The 14,711-nt window shown below is 42.5% G+C and overlaps 1 protein-coding gene across 1 annotated transcript; it reads left to right on the forward strand.

Moving 5' to 3' along the window:
* The first annotated feature begins 250 nt into the window (after positions 1-250).
* Positions 251-1,105, forward strand: LOC138877559 (uncharacterized). Its single transcript, XM_070157176.1, has 2 exons — positions 251-641; positions 903-1,105. The coding sequence occupies exons 1-2, from the start codon at positions 251-253 to the stop codon at positions 1,103-1,105; spliced, it is 594 nt and encodes a 197-aa protein (XP_070013277.1).
* The last annotated feature ends 13,606 nt before the right edge of the window (positions 1,106-14,711 follow it).

The following is a 14,711-nucleotide window of genomic DNA, read 5'->3' on the forward strand; positions in this document are numbered from 1 at the left end:
AGAATCGGGTCATGGAACGTACGTACATTGACGGGTAAGTCTATAGAGTTGGCGAAGATTCTCCAGAAGAGAAGGGTCAACATAGCGTGTGTCCAGGAGACAAGGTGGGGTAGGGTCGAGTGCTAGGGATGCAGACGGGTATAAACTTTGGTACTTAGGAGTCGAGAGAGGTAAGAATGGAGTAGGTATCTTGGTGGATAGGGAACTTAGAGAGTCTGTGGTCGAAGTTAGACGAGTGAATGATAGATTGATGGTTATTAAGTTGGTGGTTGGAGAGTACACCCTGAACGTCATTAGCGCCTATGCCCCACATGCGGGCCTATCTGAAGAGGTTAAACAGCGCTTCTGGGAGGGGATATATGAGATTGTGCGCCAGGTCCCGCCTGCCGAGAAGCTATTCATTGGAGGGGATTTCAATGGTCATATTGGGGCAAGCGCAGGTGGTTATGGTGAGGTGCATGGAGGATTTGGCTTTGGGGAGAGGAAAGGAGGAGGTACCACGCTGTTGGACTTCGCTAAGGATTTTGGGTTGGTGATTGCGAACTCTAGATTTCCGAAGAGGAGGGAGCATTTGGTTACTTTTCAAAATGGGGTAGCGAAGACTCAAATTGACTATCTTCTCCTCAGGAGGTGTGACAGCGGTTTGTGTAAAGATTGCAAGGTGATTCCGAGCGAGGCACTCGCGACATAACATAGACTCTTGGTGATAGATGTTGGTATTAGGTTATCGAGGAGGAAACGGTCTGCTCGGGGATCACCGAGAATCAGGTGGGGAGCCTTGACTAAGGATAAAGCCCAAGAGTTGGAGTGTCAGTTGCTGGCTATGGGAGCTTGAAGGAGCAGTGGGGACGCAAACACTATGTGGTCAGCAACAACATACTGTATAAATGCGTCTATGAAAGAGGTGTTAGGGGTCTCTACTGCTGTATCTAGTAGGCATAAAGGTGACTGGTGGTGGAATGAAGTGGTCCAAGGTAAAGTGGAAGCGAAGAAGGCGGCATACCTAAAGTTAGTGGGGAGCATAGGTGAGGAGGAGAGGCGAGCGTGCATGGAGAGATATAAGGTAGCTAGGAAAGAAGCTAAACCGTCGGTCACAGAGGCGTAGACTGCAGCTTATAGCCGTATGTACGAGGAACAGGGGGAAAAGGGCGGGGAGAAGAAGTTATTTCGGCTGTCCAAGTTGAGAGAGAGGAAGGCTCGAGATTTGGACCAAGTTAGATGCATCAAGGACGAGGATGGTAGGATACTAGTGGAAGATGCCCAAATTACGAGGAGATGGCAAACTTACTTCCATAGACTTCTGAATGAAAAAGGGGATCGGGATATTGTTCTATGCGAATTGGAGCATTCCGTGAGTCATCGGGACTTCGAGCACTGCAGGCGTATCAAGGTTGAGGAGGTTGTGGGGGCTATGCGTAGGATGAGTAGGGGAAGAGCAACCGGACCAGACGAGATTCCAGTGGAATTTTGGAAGGGTGTAGGGAGAGCAGGTTTAGAGTGGTTGACTGGGCTATTTAATGTTATTTTCAAGGCAAAGAGGATGCCACACGAGTGGAGGTGGAGTATGGTGGTCCCATTGTACAAGAACAAAGGTGATATCCAGAGTTGTAATAATTATAGGGGTATCAAATTACTAAGTCATACCATGAAAGTATGGGAGAGGGTCGTTGAAGCAAGGGTGAGGATGACAGTGTCTATATCAGACAACCAGTTCGGATTCATGCCAGGTCGTTCAACCACAGAAGCTATACACCTTGTTAGGAGGTTGGTGGAACTATACAGAGAGAGAAAGAAGGATCTGCACATGGTGTTTATTGACTTGGAGAAAGCGTATGACAAGGTTCCTAGAGAAGTTCTATGGAGATGCTTGGAGGCAAAAGGTGTGCCGATTCCCTATATTATGGCGATTAGGGACATGTATGATGGGGATAAGACTCGGGTTAGGACGGTAGGAGGCGACTCTGAGCACTTTCCGGTTGAAATGGGGTTACACCAAGGCTCTGTGCTCAGTCCATTCTTATTCGCCCAGGTGATGGATGCGTTAACAAACCATATACAGGGGGAGGTGCCATGGTGCATGCTATTTGTCGATGACATAGTTCTGATCGATGAGTCACGAACCGGTATTAACGAGAGACTGGAAGTTTGGAGACATACTCTTGAGTCTAAAGGTTTCAAGCTGAGTAGAACGAAGATGGAATACTTGGAGTGTATTTTCAGCACTGAGCCAGGGGAATACTCAAGTACCTTGGGTCAGTTATCCATGGGGGAGGGGAGATTGATGAAGATGTCACACACCGTATTGGGGTAGGATGGATGAAGTGGAGGTTAGCATTCGGAGTTTTGTGTGACAAAAGAGTGCCAACAATACTCAAAGGTAAGTTCTATAAAGCGGTGGTTAGACCGGCCATGATGTATGGGGCGGAGTGTTGGCCTGTTAAGATCTCACATATCCAAAAGATGAAAGTAGCTGAAATGAGAATGTTGAGGTGGATGTGCGGGCACACCAGGATAGACAAGATTAGAAATGATGATATTCGGGAGAAGGTGCACGTGGCTCCCATTGATGACAAGATGCGGGAAGCGCGGCTCAGATGGTTCGGGCATGTAATAAGGAGAAACCCAGATGCTCCAGTGAGGAGGTGTGAGCAGCTGGTTGTTAAGGGCACGAGAAGAGGTAGAGGGCGGCCTAAGAAGTATTGGGGAGAAGTGATTAGGCAGGATATGGCGAGACTTCAGATTTCCGAGGACATGACACTTGATAGAAATTTGTGGAGGTCGAGTATTACAGTTGTAGGCTAGGAGCTAGTTGAGTCTTGCGTTACTTTGTTCCATTGTGAGCCTAGTCTGGTAAGGCTTTAATCGAAAATTACCAGGGGCATTGTCGTGTCTTAATATTTCCTCTTTTCGGTGCTAGATGTATTTACTAGCCATCATTTCTGCCTTGTATTTTTCTTATGCATTTTAGGTTCCTATTTTTCCTATGATCTCTATGGTGAAACTAATATTTTCCCCTTTTGGTTTTCTTGTTTTTCTTATTATCTTGAGCTGAGGGTCTTTCGGAAACAGCCTCTCTACCTCTTTGGGGTAGGGGTAAGGTCTGCGTACATACTACCCTCCCCAGACCCCACTTGTGGGATTTTCCTGGGTTGTTGTTGTTGTTGTTGTTTTAACAGATTAAAGTTAATTAAGGAGAAAGAATTGGAATTTACTACAATAATCCAAAGTAATAATGCGGAAGCTAAAAAGATCCAAAAGTCTTATACAACCCTAGACCCGGTGTCATAAGTGCACGAGCTACTAGAATAGTACAAACAAGGATCTGAAATAACATAAAGTTGTCTAAAAAGAAAGTACATAGCCAAATAAAGAGGGAAGGGGACTCCAGGAGCTGTGGGCACGAAGCAGCTGTACCTCAAGTCTCCACAAGCTGTCCAATCCGAGCACACTAATAACTGCCGCTAGGACCGACTCCAAAATCTCCATAGGAAGTGCAAAGTGTAGTATGAGTATAACAGATCTCATGTACTCCGTAAGTGTCGAGCCTATCCTCGACGAAGTAGTGACAAGGCTAAGGCAAGTCACTCACACTACAACCTATACACAGTATATAATAGACAAAAAAGGAAATACAGAATGAAATAAGACAGATAACTGAAAATAATAGCTACAGCCTCAAGAAATAAGCTAGTGGCGATCAGAATTACCAATCCTTAGAGTTTTACGTGAAAATACCGAAAACCAACACAGCTCAAGGAAATAGAAATACATAGGTTATTGCAGCGCGCAACCCGATCCAACAGTGAAATACAGAATCCTCGTTTATTTCACCGTAACAATATCAACAACAATAAATTTTTATATATATATATATATATTGCGACGTTTCGATCCCACTATATAACAATATCAGTATCGTAATTAACCTTATTTCACCGTATAAATCCACCCTTATTCCACCTGTTGCGGTGTGCAACTCGATCCCATCGTATCAATACAAATTCACCCTTATTCCACCATATCAATCCAACTTTATTTCACCTACTGTGGAGTGCAACCCGATCCTACCATATCAGTACCAAATACTCAATGTGCACAGTCAAATCAATAATTCAAATCACAATAACCTTTACTATCATTAAATACCAAACTGAACCAAAAAGGAAACCTTGTACAACATGGGATTCACATAGATAATACTACACAGCAAGTCAAGTCCGGTAAATGACAATTAGAAGGTTCAAGTAAGTCAGTTAAGATAAGTAGCAGCGAATCATGAAAATATGAAAGGATCTAACATTAATAACAGAAGTAAACACTTATTAACAGGTAGAAAATAAGCATGGAAGGCATTTAGAGCATATAACATTTATGGCAGGGAAGGAGATAGTTAAGGAAAAGCGGAAAATCAAGGGAAACAAATAATTCGTGGCATATAAGCACTCGTCACTTCGCATATACACCGCAACACATGAAATTCACATATCACATAGCCCGGGGGTTCCTAATTCCCTCAAGTTAAGGTTAAACTCAACACTTACCTCACTCTGTAGTTAATTCAGTGCTTTACTGGGGCCTTTTCCCTAGAATTCGCCTCCAAACAACTCGTATCTAACCACAATTGACTCAATAATATCAAATATTGCTAAAGGAATCAATTACAATACATAAATTTAGAATTTCCAAAGTTTCCCCCAAAAAGTCAAAAATCGACCCTAGGCCAGCTTGGTCAAAACCCGAAATTCGGACAAAAACCCGATTACTTATTCACCCCCGAGCCCAGTTATGTAAATTGTTTCAAAATTCGACCTGAGTTCTAAATTCCAATTTTACAAGAATCCCTAATTCTATCCAAACCCTCAATTTCTACCATGAAAAATCATAGATTTTAGGTGGAAATCTTATGAAATGTAATGGGTAATTGAAAGAAAGCAGGTTAGAATAACTTACCAACAAATTGGGGAAGCAAAGCTCTTGGGAAAATCGCCTCTAGGGTTTTCTAGTTTTGAAATTTTGAAAGAATGGGAAAAATCCCATTTTTGGGACTGTTTTAATCATTGGCGTCAGGTGTTCATCGCGTTTGCGTGAACCCTGATGCGTTAGCGAAGAGCATAGCTTGTTTGGCTTACGTGATCGCAGGAGTCACCCCAGATTTCCTACCCCCACCTCAATAAACTACGCGTTCGTGTATGACTAGCCACGTTTGCGTAGAGCAGGCCGCCCAGTGCTCCGCGTTCGCGACCAGTGTCTCGTGTTAGCGTAGAAGAAGAACCCACCCAGCCCAGTTCACTCTTCGCGATCGCGAAAAAGGAAACCAGATGACAGCTGAAGCTGAGGAAAACACCAACTTTTCTAAGTCTAAAACCATCCACAGCCTATCCGAAATTCACCCGAGCCCTCGGGGCTCCAAACTTAATTATGCACACAAGCCCAAAAACATCAAACGAACTAGCTTGCGCGATCAAAACATCAAAATAACGCCTAGAACTACGAATCAAACACCAAATCAAATGAAATTTTCAAGAAAATATTAAAACTTCTATTTTCATAACCGAACATCTGAATCATGCCAAACCAACTCTGTTTCTTATCAAATTTGACAGATAAGTCATAAATATAATAATGGACATGTACTGAACTCCGAAACCACAATACGGACCCGATATCAACATGTCCAAACATCAGTCAATTCTTAAAAATCATTAAACTTTCAATCTTTAAATTTTCGACAAAAAATAATAACTTGAGCTAGGGACCTGCGAATTCGATTCTGGGCATACACCTAGGTCCAAAATCACGATACGGACCCATCGGAACCGTCAAAATACGGATCCGGGTCCATTTTCTCAAAACATTGACCGAAGTCAATTCAAATGAATTTTTAAGGAAAAAATTTCATATTTTTATTAGTTTTTAACATAAAAGCCTTCCGGAAAAACACCCAGACTACACACGCGAATCGGGAAAGGCTTAAAAAAGCAATTGAACGCTTCAAAACACTGAATTAGGTTCTAAAACTCTAGATGACCTATCGGGTCATCACATTCTCCACCTCTAAAACAACCGTTCGTCCTCGAACGGACATACAAAAGTAAATGGGCTAGTGAGAAGGTGTAGATATCTACTCTGCATGTCCGACTCAAACTCCCAAGTAGCTGCCTCGACCGACTAGCCTCTCCACTATACTCGAACTGAAGGATAACTCTTTGACCTCAACTATCGAACCTGTCGGGCTTGAATAGCCACCGACTCCTCCTTATAAGTCAAATCCTTGTCCAACTGGACCGAGCTGAAATCTAGCACATGGGACGGATCACTGTGGCACTTTTGGAGCATGGACACATGGAACACCGGATGGACTGCTGACAAACTAGCTGGCAATGCAAGCTTGTAAGCCACCTCTTCCACTCTCTCAAGAATCTCAAAAGGTCCGATATACCTAGGGCTCAACTTGCCCTTCTTTCCAAACCTCATCACACCCTTCATGGGTGAAATCCGGAGCAATACCCTCCCTCTAACCAGAATACAACGTCACGAACTCTACGATCGGCATAACTTTTCTGCCTAGACTGAGCTGTGTGACTTCGATGCTGAATAATCTTGACCTTACCCAAGGCATCCTGTACCAAATATGTACCCGATAATCGAGGCTCCCCTGGCTCTAACCACCCAATTGGCGAATGGCACCGCCTCCTGTGTAATGCCTCATAGGGAGCCATTTGAATGCTCGACCAGTAGTTGTTGTTGTAGAAAAACTCTACAAGCGGAAAAAACTGATCCCAAGAACCTCCGAAGTCTATAACACAAGCACGGAGCATACCTTCCAATATCTAAATAGTGTGTTCGGACTGTTTGTTCGTCTGATGATGAAATGTTGTGCTCAACTCAACCTGCGTGCCCAACTCACGATGTACTGCCCTCGAGAAGTGCGAGGTGAACTGCGTAGCTTGATTAGAAATGATATACACAGGAACACCGTTAAGATGAACGATCTCACAGATGTAAATCTCAGCCAACCGCTCTGAAGAATAGGTAACTGCCACAGGAATGAAACAGCCTATCAACAATGAGCCATAGCGCATCAAACTTCCTCTGAGTCTATTGGAATCCAACAACAAAATCCATAGTGATACACTACTACTTCCATTCAGGAATCTCTATCTTTTGAAGCAAACCACCAGGTTTCTGATGCTCATACTTTACTTGTTGACAATTTAGATACTGAGCTACATATGCAACAATATTCTTTTTCATCCTCCTCTACCAAGAATGTTGTCGCATGTCCTGATACATCTTGGAGGCACCTGGGTGAATAGAATACCAGGAACTGTGGGCCTCCTCATGAATCAACCCATGAAGTCCATCTACATTGGGCACACAAACACGACCTTGTATACTCAAAACTCCATCATCTCCAGCAGTAACCTTCTTGGCATCTCTGTGCCGCACTATGTCTCTAAGGACAAGCAAATGAGGGTAATCATATTGCCGCTCCCTGATGCGCTCAAACAAGGAAGACCGAGCGACTGTACAAGCTAGAACACAACTGGGCTCTGAAACATCCAACCTCGCGAACTGATTGGCCAAAACCTGAACATCTGATGCAAGTGGTCTCTCACTGACTGGAATGTATGCAAGGCTGCCCATACTCACTGCCTTTCTACTCAAGGCATCGGCCACCACATTGGCCTTCCTGGGATAACACAAGGTGGTGATATCATATTATTTCAGTAGCTCCAACTACCTCATATGTCTCAAACTGAGATCATTTTGCTTGAACAAATCTTCAACGCATGAACAATGGCTGCTACTCTAAGTCATGAACAGGGTAATTCTTCTCATGAACCTTTAGCTACCGCGATGCATATGCAATCACTCTTCCATCCAGCATCAATACCGCACCGAGTCCAATATGAGATGCATAACAATATACCGTGTAAGATCCTGAACCTGTGGGCAATAACAACACTGGCGATGTAGTCAAAGTAGTTTGCATGGATACCAACCTAGGTACGATCAATGGCTCAGATCAAAGCTTAACGAAACGACGCCGTTTGGATACAGGGGGGGAACCGGACCGGGTTGGACGCGGGTTTGGGCTGGGTAAAGGGTATTTTGGACGAGTCTCAGGGCAAAAAGTTTGAGCTTATGGAATTTGCATGGATTTGGCCCAAAACTGATTTCTTTCTTTTTCTTTTCATTCTTTCCAAATTAATTCTTTTATTTTCAAACTCTTTTAATTAAATATTTTCAAATAAATAAAATAAAACCCAAACTAAATCCTAAATCAAATTAACCCTACCACATTGAATTAATTAACTCTAATAATTACAACAATTAATTAAAACAAAATTAAAGGAAAAACTACCAAAGTTCAAAAATTAAAATTAAAAGTGCAAAAATAACTATTTTGTGATTTTCCAATTCTTATAAAATAACTAACTTACTACTTAATTCAAGAGTGCAAAGTTAAATCCTAAATGCATATGCAACATATTTTTATATTTTCATTAATTAAATAGAATAAACATGCACAAACAAATGCAAACAATTAACAGAAAATGCCACAAAAATCCACAAAATTACAAACAATGGAAAAAATTATTTTATTTTGAATTTGTAGGAGTAATTCATATAGGGCAAAAATCACGTGCTCACAGCTGCCCCTCTTTTCCCGGAAACACGAAGAGTTTTCGTGCAAAGATAAAGTGAGCGGAATCGAGCGATTTTTGCCCGTTTAGATACTCTATGGGAAGTATTTTTTGAAAGATTTGACCGCACCCTGCTTACGAGGTTGCCTACATATCCTTGGCTATAAAGGAATCAGGTCAGTGTAGTTCGGGAAGTTTTGGTAGCTGGGACTACCATGAGGCTGTGATTTCACTGTTGCTGCTGCTGCTACTGCTTACTGAACCCCTTATTACACAATGTCAGAATAAAAAGAAGCTAGGTTAGACTATGATCTATGCATTACAAAAATCCTATCTATCTCTTCCACTTGCCCTTGTGGTTCTTGTTGCCTTGTTGACTTATATTCTCCTGGTGAAATCCAATTGTTACGGCCTTGAATTGTAATCTGAGATGTTTTCTCTTTTTTCGGGGGGATGCCTGACTGCTGAACTTGATATGATCTCCCATGCTCTCCAAGCGGGCTCCTGACTTCCAACTTGAATGTATTCCCATGCTATTCAGGCGGGCTCCTGACTTCAAAACGTGAATGTATTCACTGCTATCCAGGCGGGCCCCTGACTTTAGAACGTGAATGTATTCCCATGCTATCCAGGCGGGCTCCTGACTTCAGCAAAATAGACAAAAACAAGGAACTTTTTACTGCCCTGGTTTGGGCATGTGGGCCAATGTGTAAGTGTAAAACGAGTCACCTTGCCGAATACCAAAGAATTTGGAAACGAAAACTTGAATTGTACTCCCTTATTCTCCAGGCGGGCTCCTGACTTCAAAATGTGAAAGTCTTCCCTGCTTTCCAGGCGGGCTCCTGACTTCAACTTGAAAGTATTCCCTGCTCTTCAGGCGGGCTCCTGACTTTAACTTAAACGTATTCCCTGCTCTCCAGGCGGGCTCCTGACTTCAACTTGAAATGTATTCCCCGCTCTCCAGGCGGGCTCCTGATTGCTAAACTTGAATGTATTCCCTGCTCTCCAGGCAGGTTCCTGATTTCATCTTGAAAGTATTCCCTTGTTTTCCAGGCGGGCTCCTGACTGCTAAACTTGAATTGTACTCCCTTGTTTTCCAGGCGGGCTCCTGACTGCTGCGCTTGACTGTATTCCCTGCTTTCCAGGCGGGCTCCTGACTTCAACTTGAAACGTATTCCCATCTCTCCAGGCGGGCTACTGATTGCTAAACGTGAATGTATTCCCTGCTCTCCAGGCGGGCTCCTAATTTCATCTTGAAAGTATTCCCTTGTTTTCCAGGCGGGCTCCTGACTGCTGCGCTTCATTGTATTCACTGCTTTCCAGGTGGGCTCCTAACTTCAACAAAATGACAAAAACAGAGGAAATTCTCTGCCCCAAGTTGGGTATTCCCTTGTTCTCCAGGCGGGATCCTGACTGCTGATTTGAAATGTATTCCCTGCTCTTCAGGTGGGCTCCTGACTACTGACTTGCAATTCTTCTCCCTGTTCTCCAAGCGGGTACCTAATTTCAACAAACTAGACAAAACAAAGAAAACTTTCTGCCCTGGTTTGGTAGCTGGGCACATATGTGAGTGTTAAACTGAATCATATTACCAAATATTACTAAGAATTTGAAAGTTAGGTCCCATTATCCAGGGGGGTCCTGACAGCTCTTAACTAAACGACAATTTCAAATCTACACTATATCTTTTAAAGGCATGACTTCTGCTACATCTTGTTATCTAAGAAGGTCTTAAACTACTCCCCATTATCCAGAAGAGTCCTGAAAATCCAAGGTCAAATTTTATCTTAAGAGTGACAGCTTTTATAGCTGAATTATACTACCATACAGTAGGATTTACGCTAAATGTTGCTATCTAACCAAAACTTTAAATCTAAGTCTCATTATCCAGGAGGGTCCTGGAATTTTAAAATTAATTCCCATTATCCAGGAGGGTCCTGAAAATTTTAAAACTAAATCCCATCTCAAGCATGCGAACTTGAAACCATCTTACACTCCTTGGGGTACATTTATGCTAGATTTTACTACTCATGATTGTTTTGATTTTTAAGCTAGGTCCCATTTTTTAGGAGGGTCCTGAAAATTTCCAATTAAATCCCATTATTCAGGCGGGACCTGAGAGTTTATCGTCAAACCTGTTTGGTGCTCGACTTTCTTTGCGGAGGATTTTCCCGAAACAACCGAAACTTTCTTCCCCTGTTTCAACCAAAGAAAAATCTTGTCAGTTTTTAAATGTGGTGGTTAGTTGGCGAGATCCTTTGTTGAAGACCTCTTCGTTGTCATGCTTTGTTTTGATTAGCTTCGTCTGCACTGGCTAAGAACCTCTTGACTTCCCGGCTGACTTTCAAAACCCATAACTTGAATGACCCGAGTGTTCTATCCCCGAACCTTTGTTTCACATCTCTGACCCCTTTAATTGAACCTTTGTGTCTCTCACAAAATTACCAAATCATTTGGCCGATGGAACTCTTGCTGGCATTTTATCCCCTTTTACATCATGTTATCTTTGGTATGCTCTGGCCACACTGTGCTTTTCAATCTTCAAGATGGTAGTGAGCTTTGAAACTCCTTCTTATTAGCTTAAACAGAACTGACATTGGGAACATCTTAGAGAAATAAAATCAAAGAAATGAAATGCAATGACTTTCAGAGTTAAGGATAAGAAAGTCCAAAACTGGAAGACTATCTGAAGAGAAAAAGAAAAGAGACTTATCTGAGTGGAACAGCTGGCACCAATGATCATGACATGCAATTTGGATTAATCGGCCCAATCTATCCAATCAATTAACTTTCAGTTGCCATACTTTGTTGCCCCAGAATTTCCATGACCTGATTTCTTCACCTCAAATACCGACCTTGTTCGTCCTGCGGTGCCTTGAAAGGTTTTCACCAGCAGACCTATCTCGTTCCTTCATCTGTCAACTCACATTCATCTTAAGGTGCCCGTGAGGGTTTTCACCAATAAGGCTCTCTCATTTTTATTTCTCTCAGCTCCCGTCGCCTTATGGTGCCCGTGAGGGTTTTCACCAATAAGACTCTCATTTTTTATTCTTTCCCTATTTGGACCAGAGTGTTGCCCTTGATATGAATCACCTCTACCTGCTCGACTTGACATTTCTCGAAGACTGATCGAAAGGTCTTTCTTTGGACTGTAATGTGGCTTTTGGATGGGATTAGCAAGAAAGGGTATAAAAGGCTCAAAACCATTCGAATGGGTTCAAAATTACAATTTTCGGAATCAGATTTCTTACAACAACCACAACTTCTGCCCCAGTTTCTTGGTTGGGGACTTTTGGATTTTTATTTTGATGGGACCGAACCGTGAGGCTACCTACGTATCCTTAAAAAGAATTAGGTCGAACGTAGTTCATGTCATAGAAAGTACTTTGTTGTTGTGATTTTTCTTTTTCTCTTTCTTTTTTTTTTCTTTTTTTTGCTTTTCTCTCTTTTTTTCTTTTATTGTTTTTCTTATTCTTTTCTCTTTATTCTTTTTTTTCTCTTTTTCTTCATTCTTTTCTTTCTCTTTCCTGTTCTTTCTCTTTTTTCTTTTCTTCCTTTTCTTATCTTTCCCGCTTGTGTTTCTGATATTCGCTACTGATTCCGAAAGAGGAGTATGAAAGAAAATAAATAAGTCTCAAAAGGGGTGACGAGGGATAAAGTGTTTAGATAGCAGAACAAAATGCCTTCGTCATTTCAATCTTCAAAATATGCCAAATACAAACAAGTACAATCAAACAAAGGAATCATACATAGTATCTCTTGACTGCATCGGAATTGATAGCCATTTCTACACATTTCACTTATACATCTGTCAAATATAACGTGTCATTGGATAACACTCTAGTTACAATAAATGGCCCCTGCCAGTTTGGGGCGAACTTTCCTTTTGCTTCAGCTTGATGAGGCAAGATATGTCTCAACACTAACTGATCCACTTCAAACTTCCGTGAATGTACCTTCTTGTTATATGCTCTCGCCATTCTCTGTTGGTACAATTGGCCGTGACATACTGCTGCCAATCGCTTTTCATCAATCAGACTTAATTGCTCCAAGCGGGTTTTGACCCATTCAACGTCATCAATTTCTGCCTCAGTGAAAATCCGAAGGGATGTGATTTCAATTTCTACGGGTATTACTGCCTCCGTGCCATACACCAACAAATAAGGAGTGGCCCCTACTGAAGTACGGATAATAGTGCGATAACCCAGCAATGCAAATGGCAGTTTTTCATGCCACTGCCTAGAACCTTCCATTCTTGTTAGCCGCCTCAACTGCTCCTTTTGCCTTAGGGCGGTACGAAGTAGAATTGCAATGTGTAATCTTGAACTGCTGACATACCTCTTTCATCAGATGACTATTGAGATTAGCCACATTGTCTGTAATGATAACCTTCGGTATCCCGAACCGGCAAATGATATTTGAGTGCACAAAATCAATCACCGCCTTCTTGGTTACAGACTTGAATGTTTTAGCCTCTACCCCACTTGGTAAAATAATCGAAGGCCACCAGAATAAACCTGTGCCCGTTGGATGCTGCTGGCTCAATTGGTCCAATGACATCCATTCCGTAATCGATGAAGCGCTATGGTGCAGACATCGTGTGTAATTCAGATGGTGGAAAATGAATCAAATCTCCATGCACTTGGCACTGATGACATTTACGCACTAAACTAATACAGTCTCGCTCTATGGTGAGCCAATAATAACCTGCCCGGAGGATCTTCTTTACCAGCACATACCCACTCATGTGCGGTCCACAGACTCCAGAATGTACTTCGGTCATGATAGTCGTAGCCTGTCTGGCATCTACACATCTTAATAATCCGAGATCTGGAGTTCTTTTGTATAAAACTCCTCTACTGAAGAAAAATACACTTGCCAAGCGATGAATTGTTCTCTTTTGATCACTTGTGGCTTGTGCCGGATATACTCCCCTTCGGATGTATTCCTTGATCTCATGAAACCAAGGCTTCCCATCGACCTCTTCCTCCACCATGTTACAATAAGCATGATGATCACGGGCTTGAATATGCAACGGGTCTACATAAGCCTTATCTGGATGATGTAACATTGACGCCAAAGTAGCCAAAGCATCGGCGACCTCATTGTAGATCCTCGGAATATGCCTGAACTCTATTGATTGAAACTGTTGACAAAGATCATGCAAGCATTGCCGATACGGTATGAGTTTTAAATCCTGTGTTTCCCATTCTCCCTGAATCTGGTGTACCAGAAGGTCCGAGTCACCCAAGACCAAGACTTCCTGGACACCCATATCCACAGCCATCCTCAAACCCAAAATGCATGCCTCATATTTTGCCATGTTGTTAGTACAGTAGAACCCAAGTTGAGCCGTAACAGGGTAATGATGCCCTGTTTTAGAGACAAGTATCGCTCCTATCCCAACGCCTTTCATGTTAGCAACCCCATCAAAGAAAAGTTTCCATCCTGGCCTTTCAATCTGTTCCAACTCATCACTGTGAATTACCTCTTCATCAGGGAAGTAAGTCTTCAAAGGTTCGTATTCTTCATCCACGGGATTCTCAGCCAAGTAGTCGGCCAATGCTTGTGCTTTCATCATAGTCCGAGTCACGTAGACAATGTCAAATTTTATGAGAAAGATTTGCCACTTTGTGAGCCTTCCCGTGGGCATAGGCTTCTGGAAGATGTACTTCAATGGATCCAAGCGAGAGATGAGGTAAGTAGTATAAGAGGACAAATAATGTTTCAGCTTCTGGGCTACCCAAGTTAGGGCGCAACACGTCCTCTCAAGCTGAGTGTACTTAACCTCGTAAGATGTGAACTTCTTGCTAAGATAATATATGGCCTGCTCCTTCCTGCCAGTGATGTCCCAACACACATCCAAATGAATTGTCCAAGAATGTCAAATACAGAATCAAAGGTCTCCCTAGTTCTGGCGGGACCAACATAGGTGGGTTTGACAAGTACCCCTTTATCTTATCAAAGGCTTCCTGACATTCATCTATCCACTTGACTACGGCATCTTTCTGTAACAATTTGAAGATAGGCTCACACGTTGTCGTGAGCTGAGCAATAAAT

Source organism: Nicotiana sylvestris, chromosome 9 (genome assembly GCF_000393655.2).
Source record: "Nicotiana sylvestris chromosome 9, ASM39365v2, whole genome shotgun sequence".
Lineage (NCBI taxonomy): Eukaryota > Viridiplantae > Streptophyta > Magnoliopsida > Solanales > Solanaceae > Nicotiana > Nicotiana sylvestris.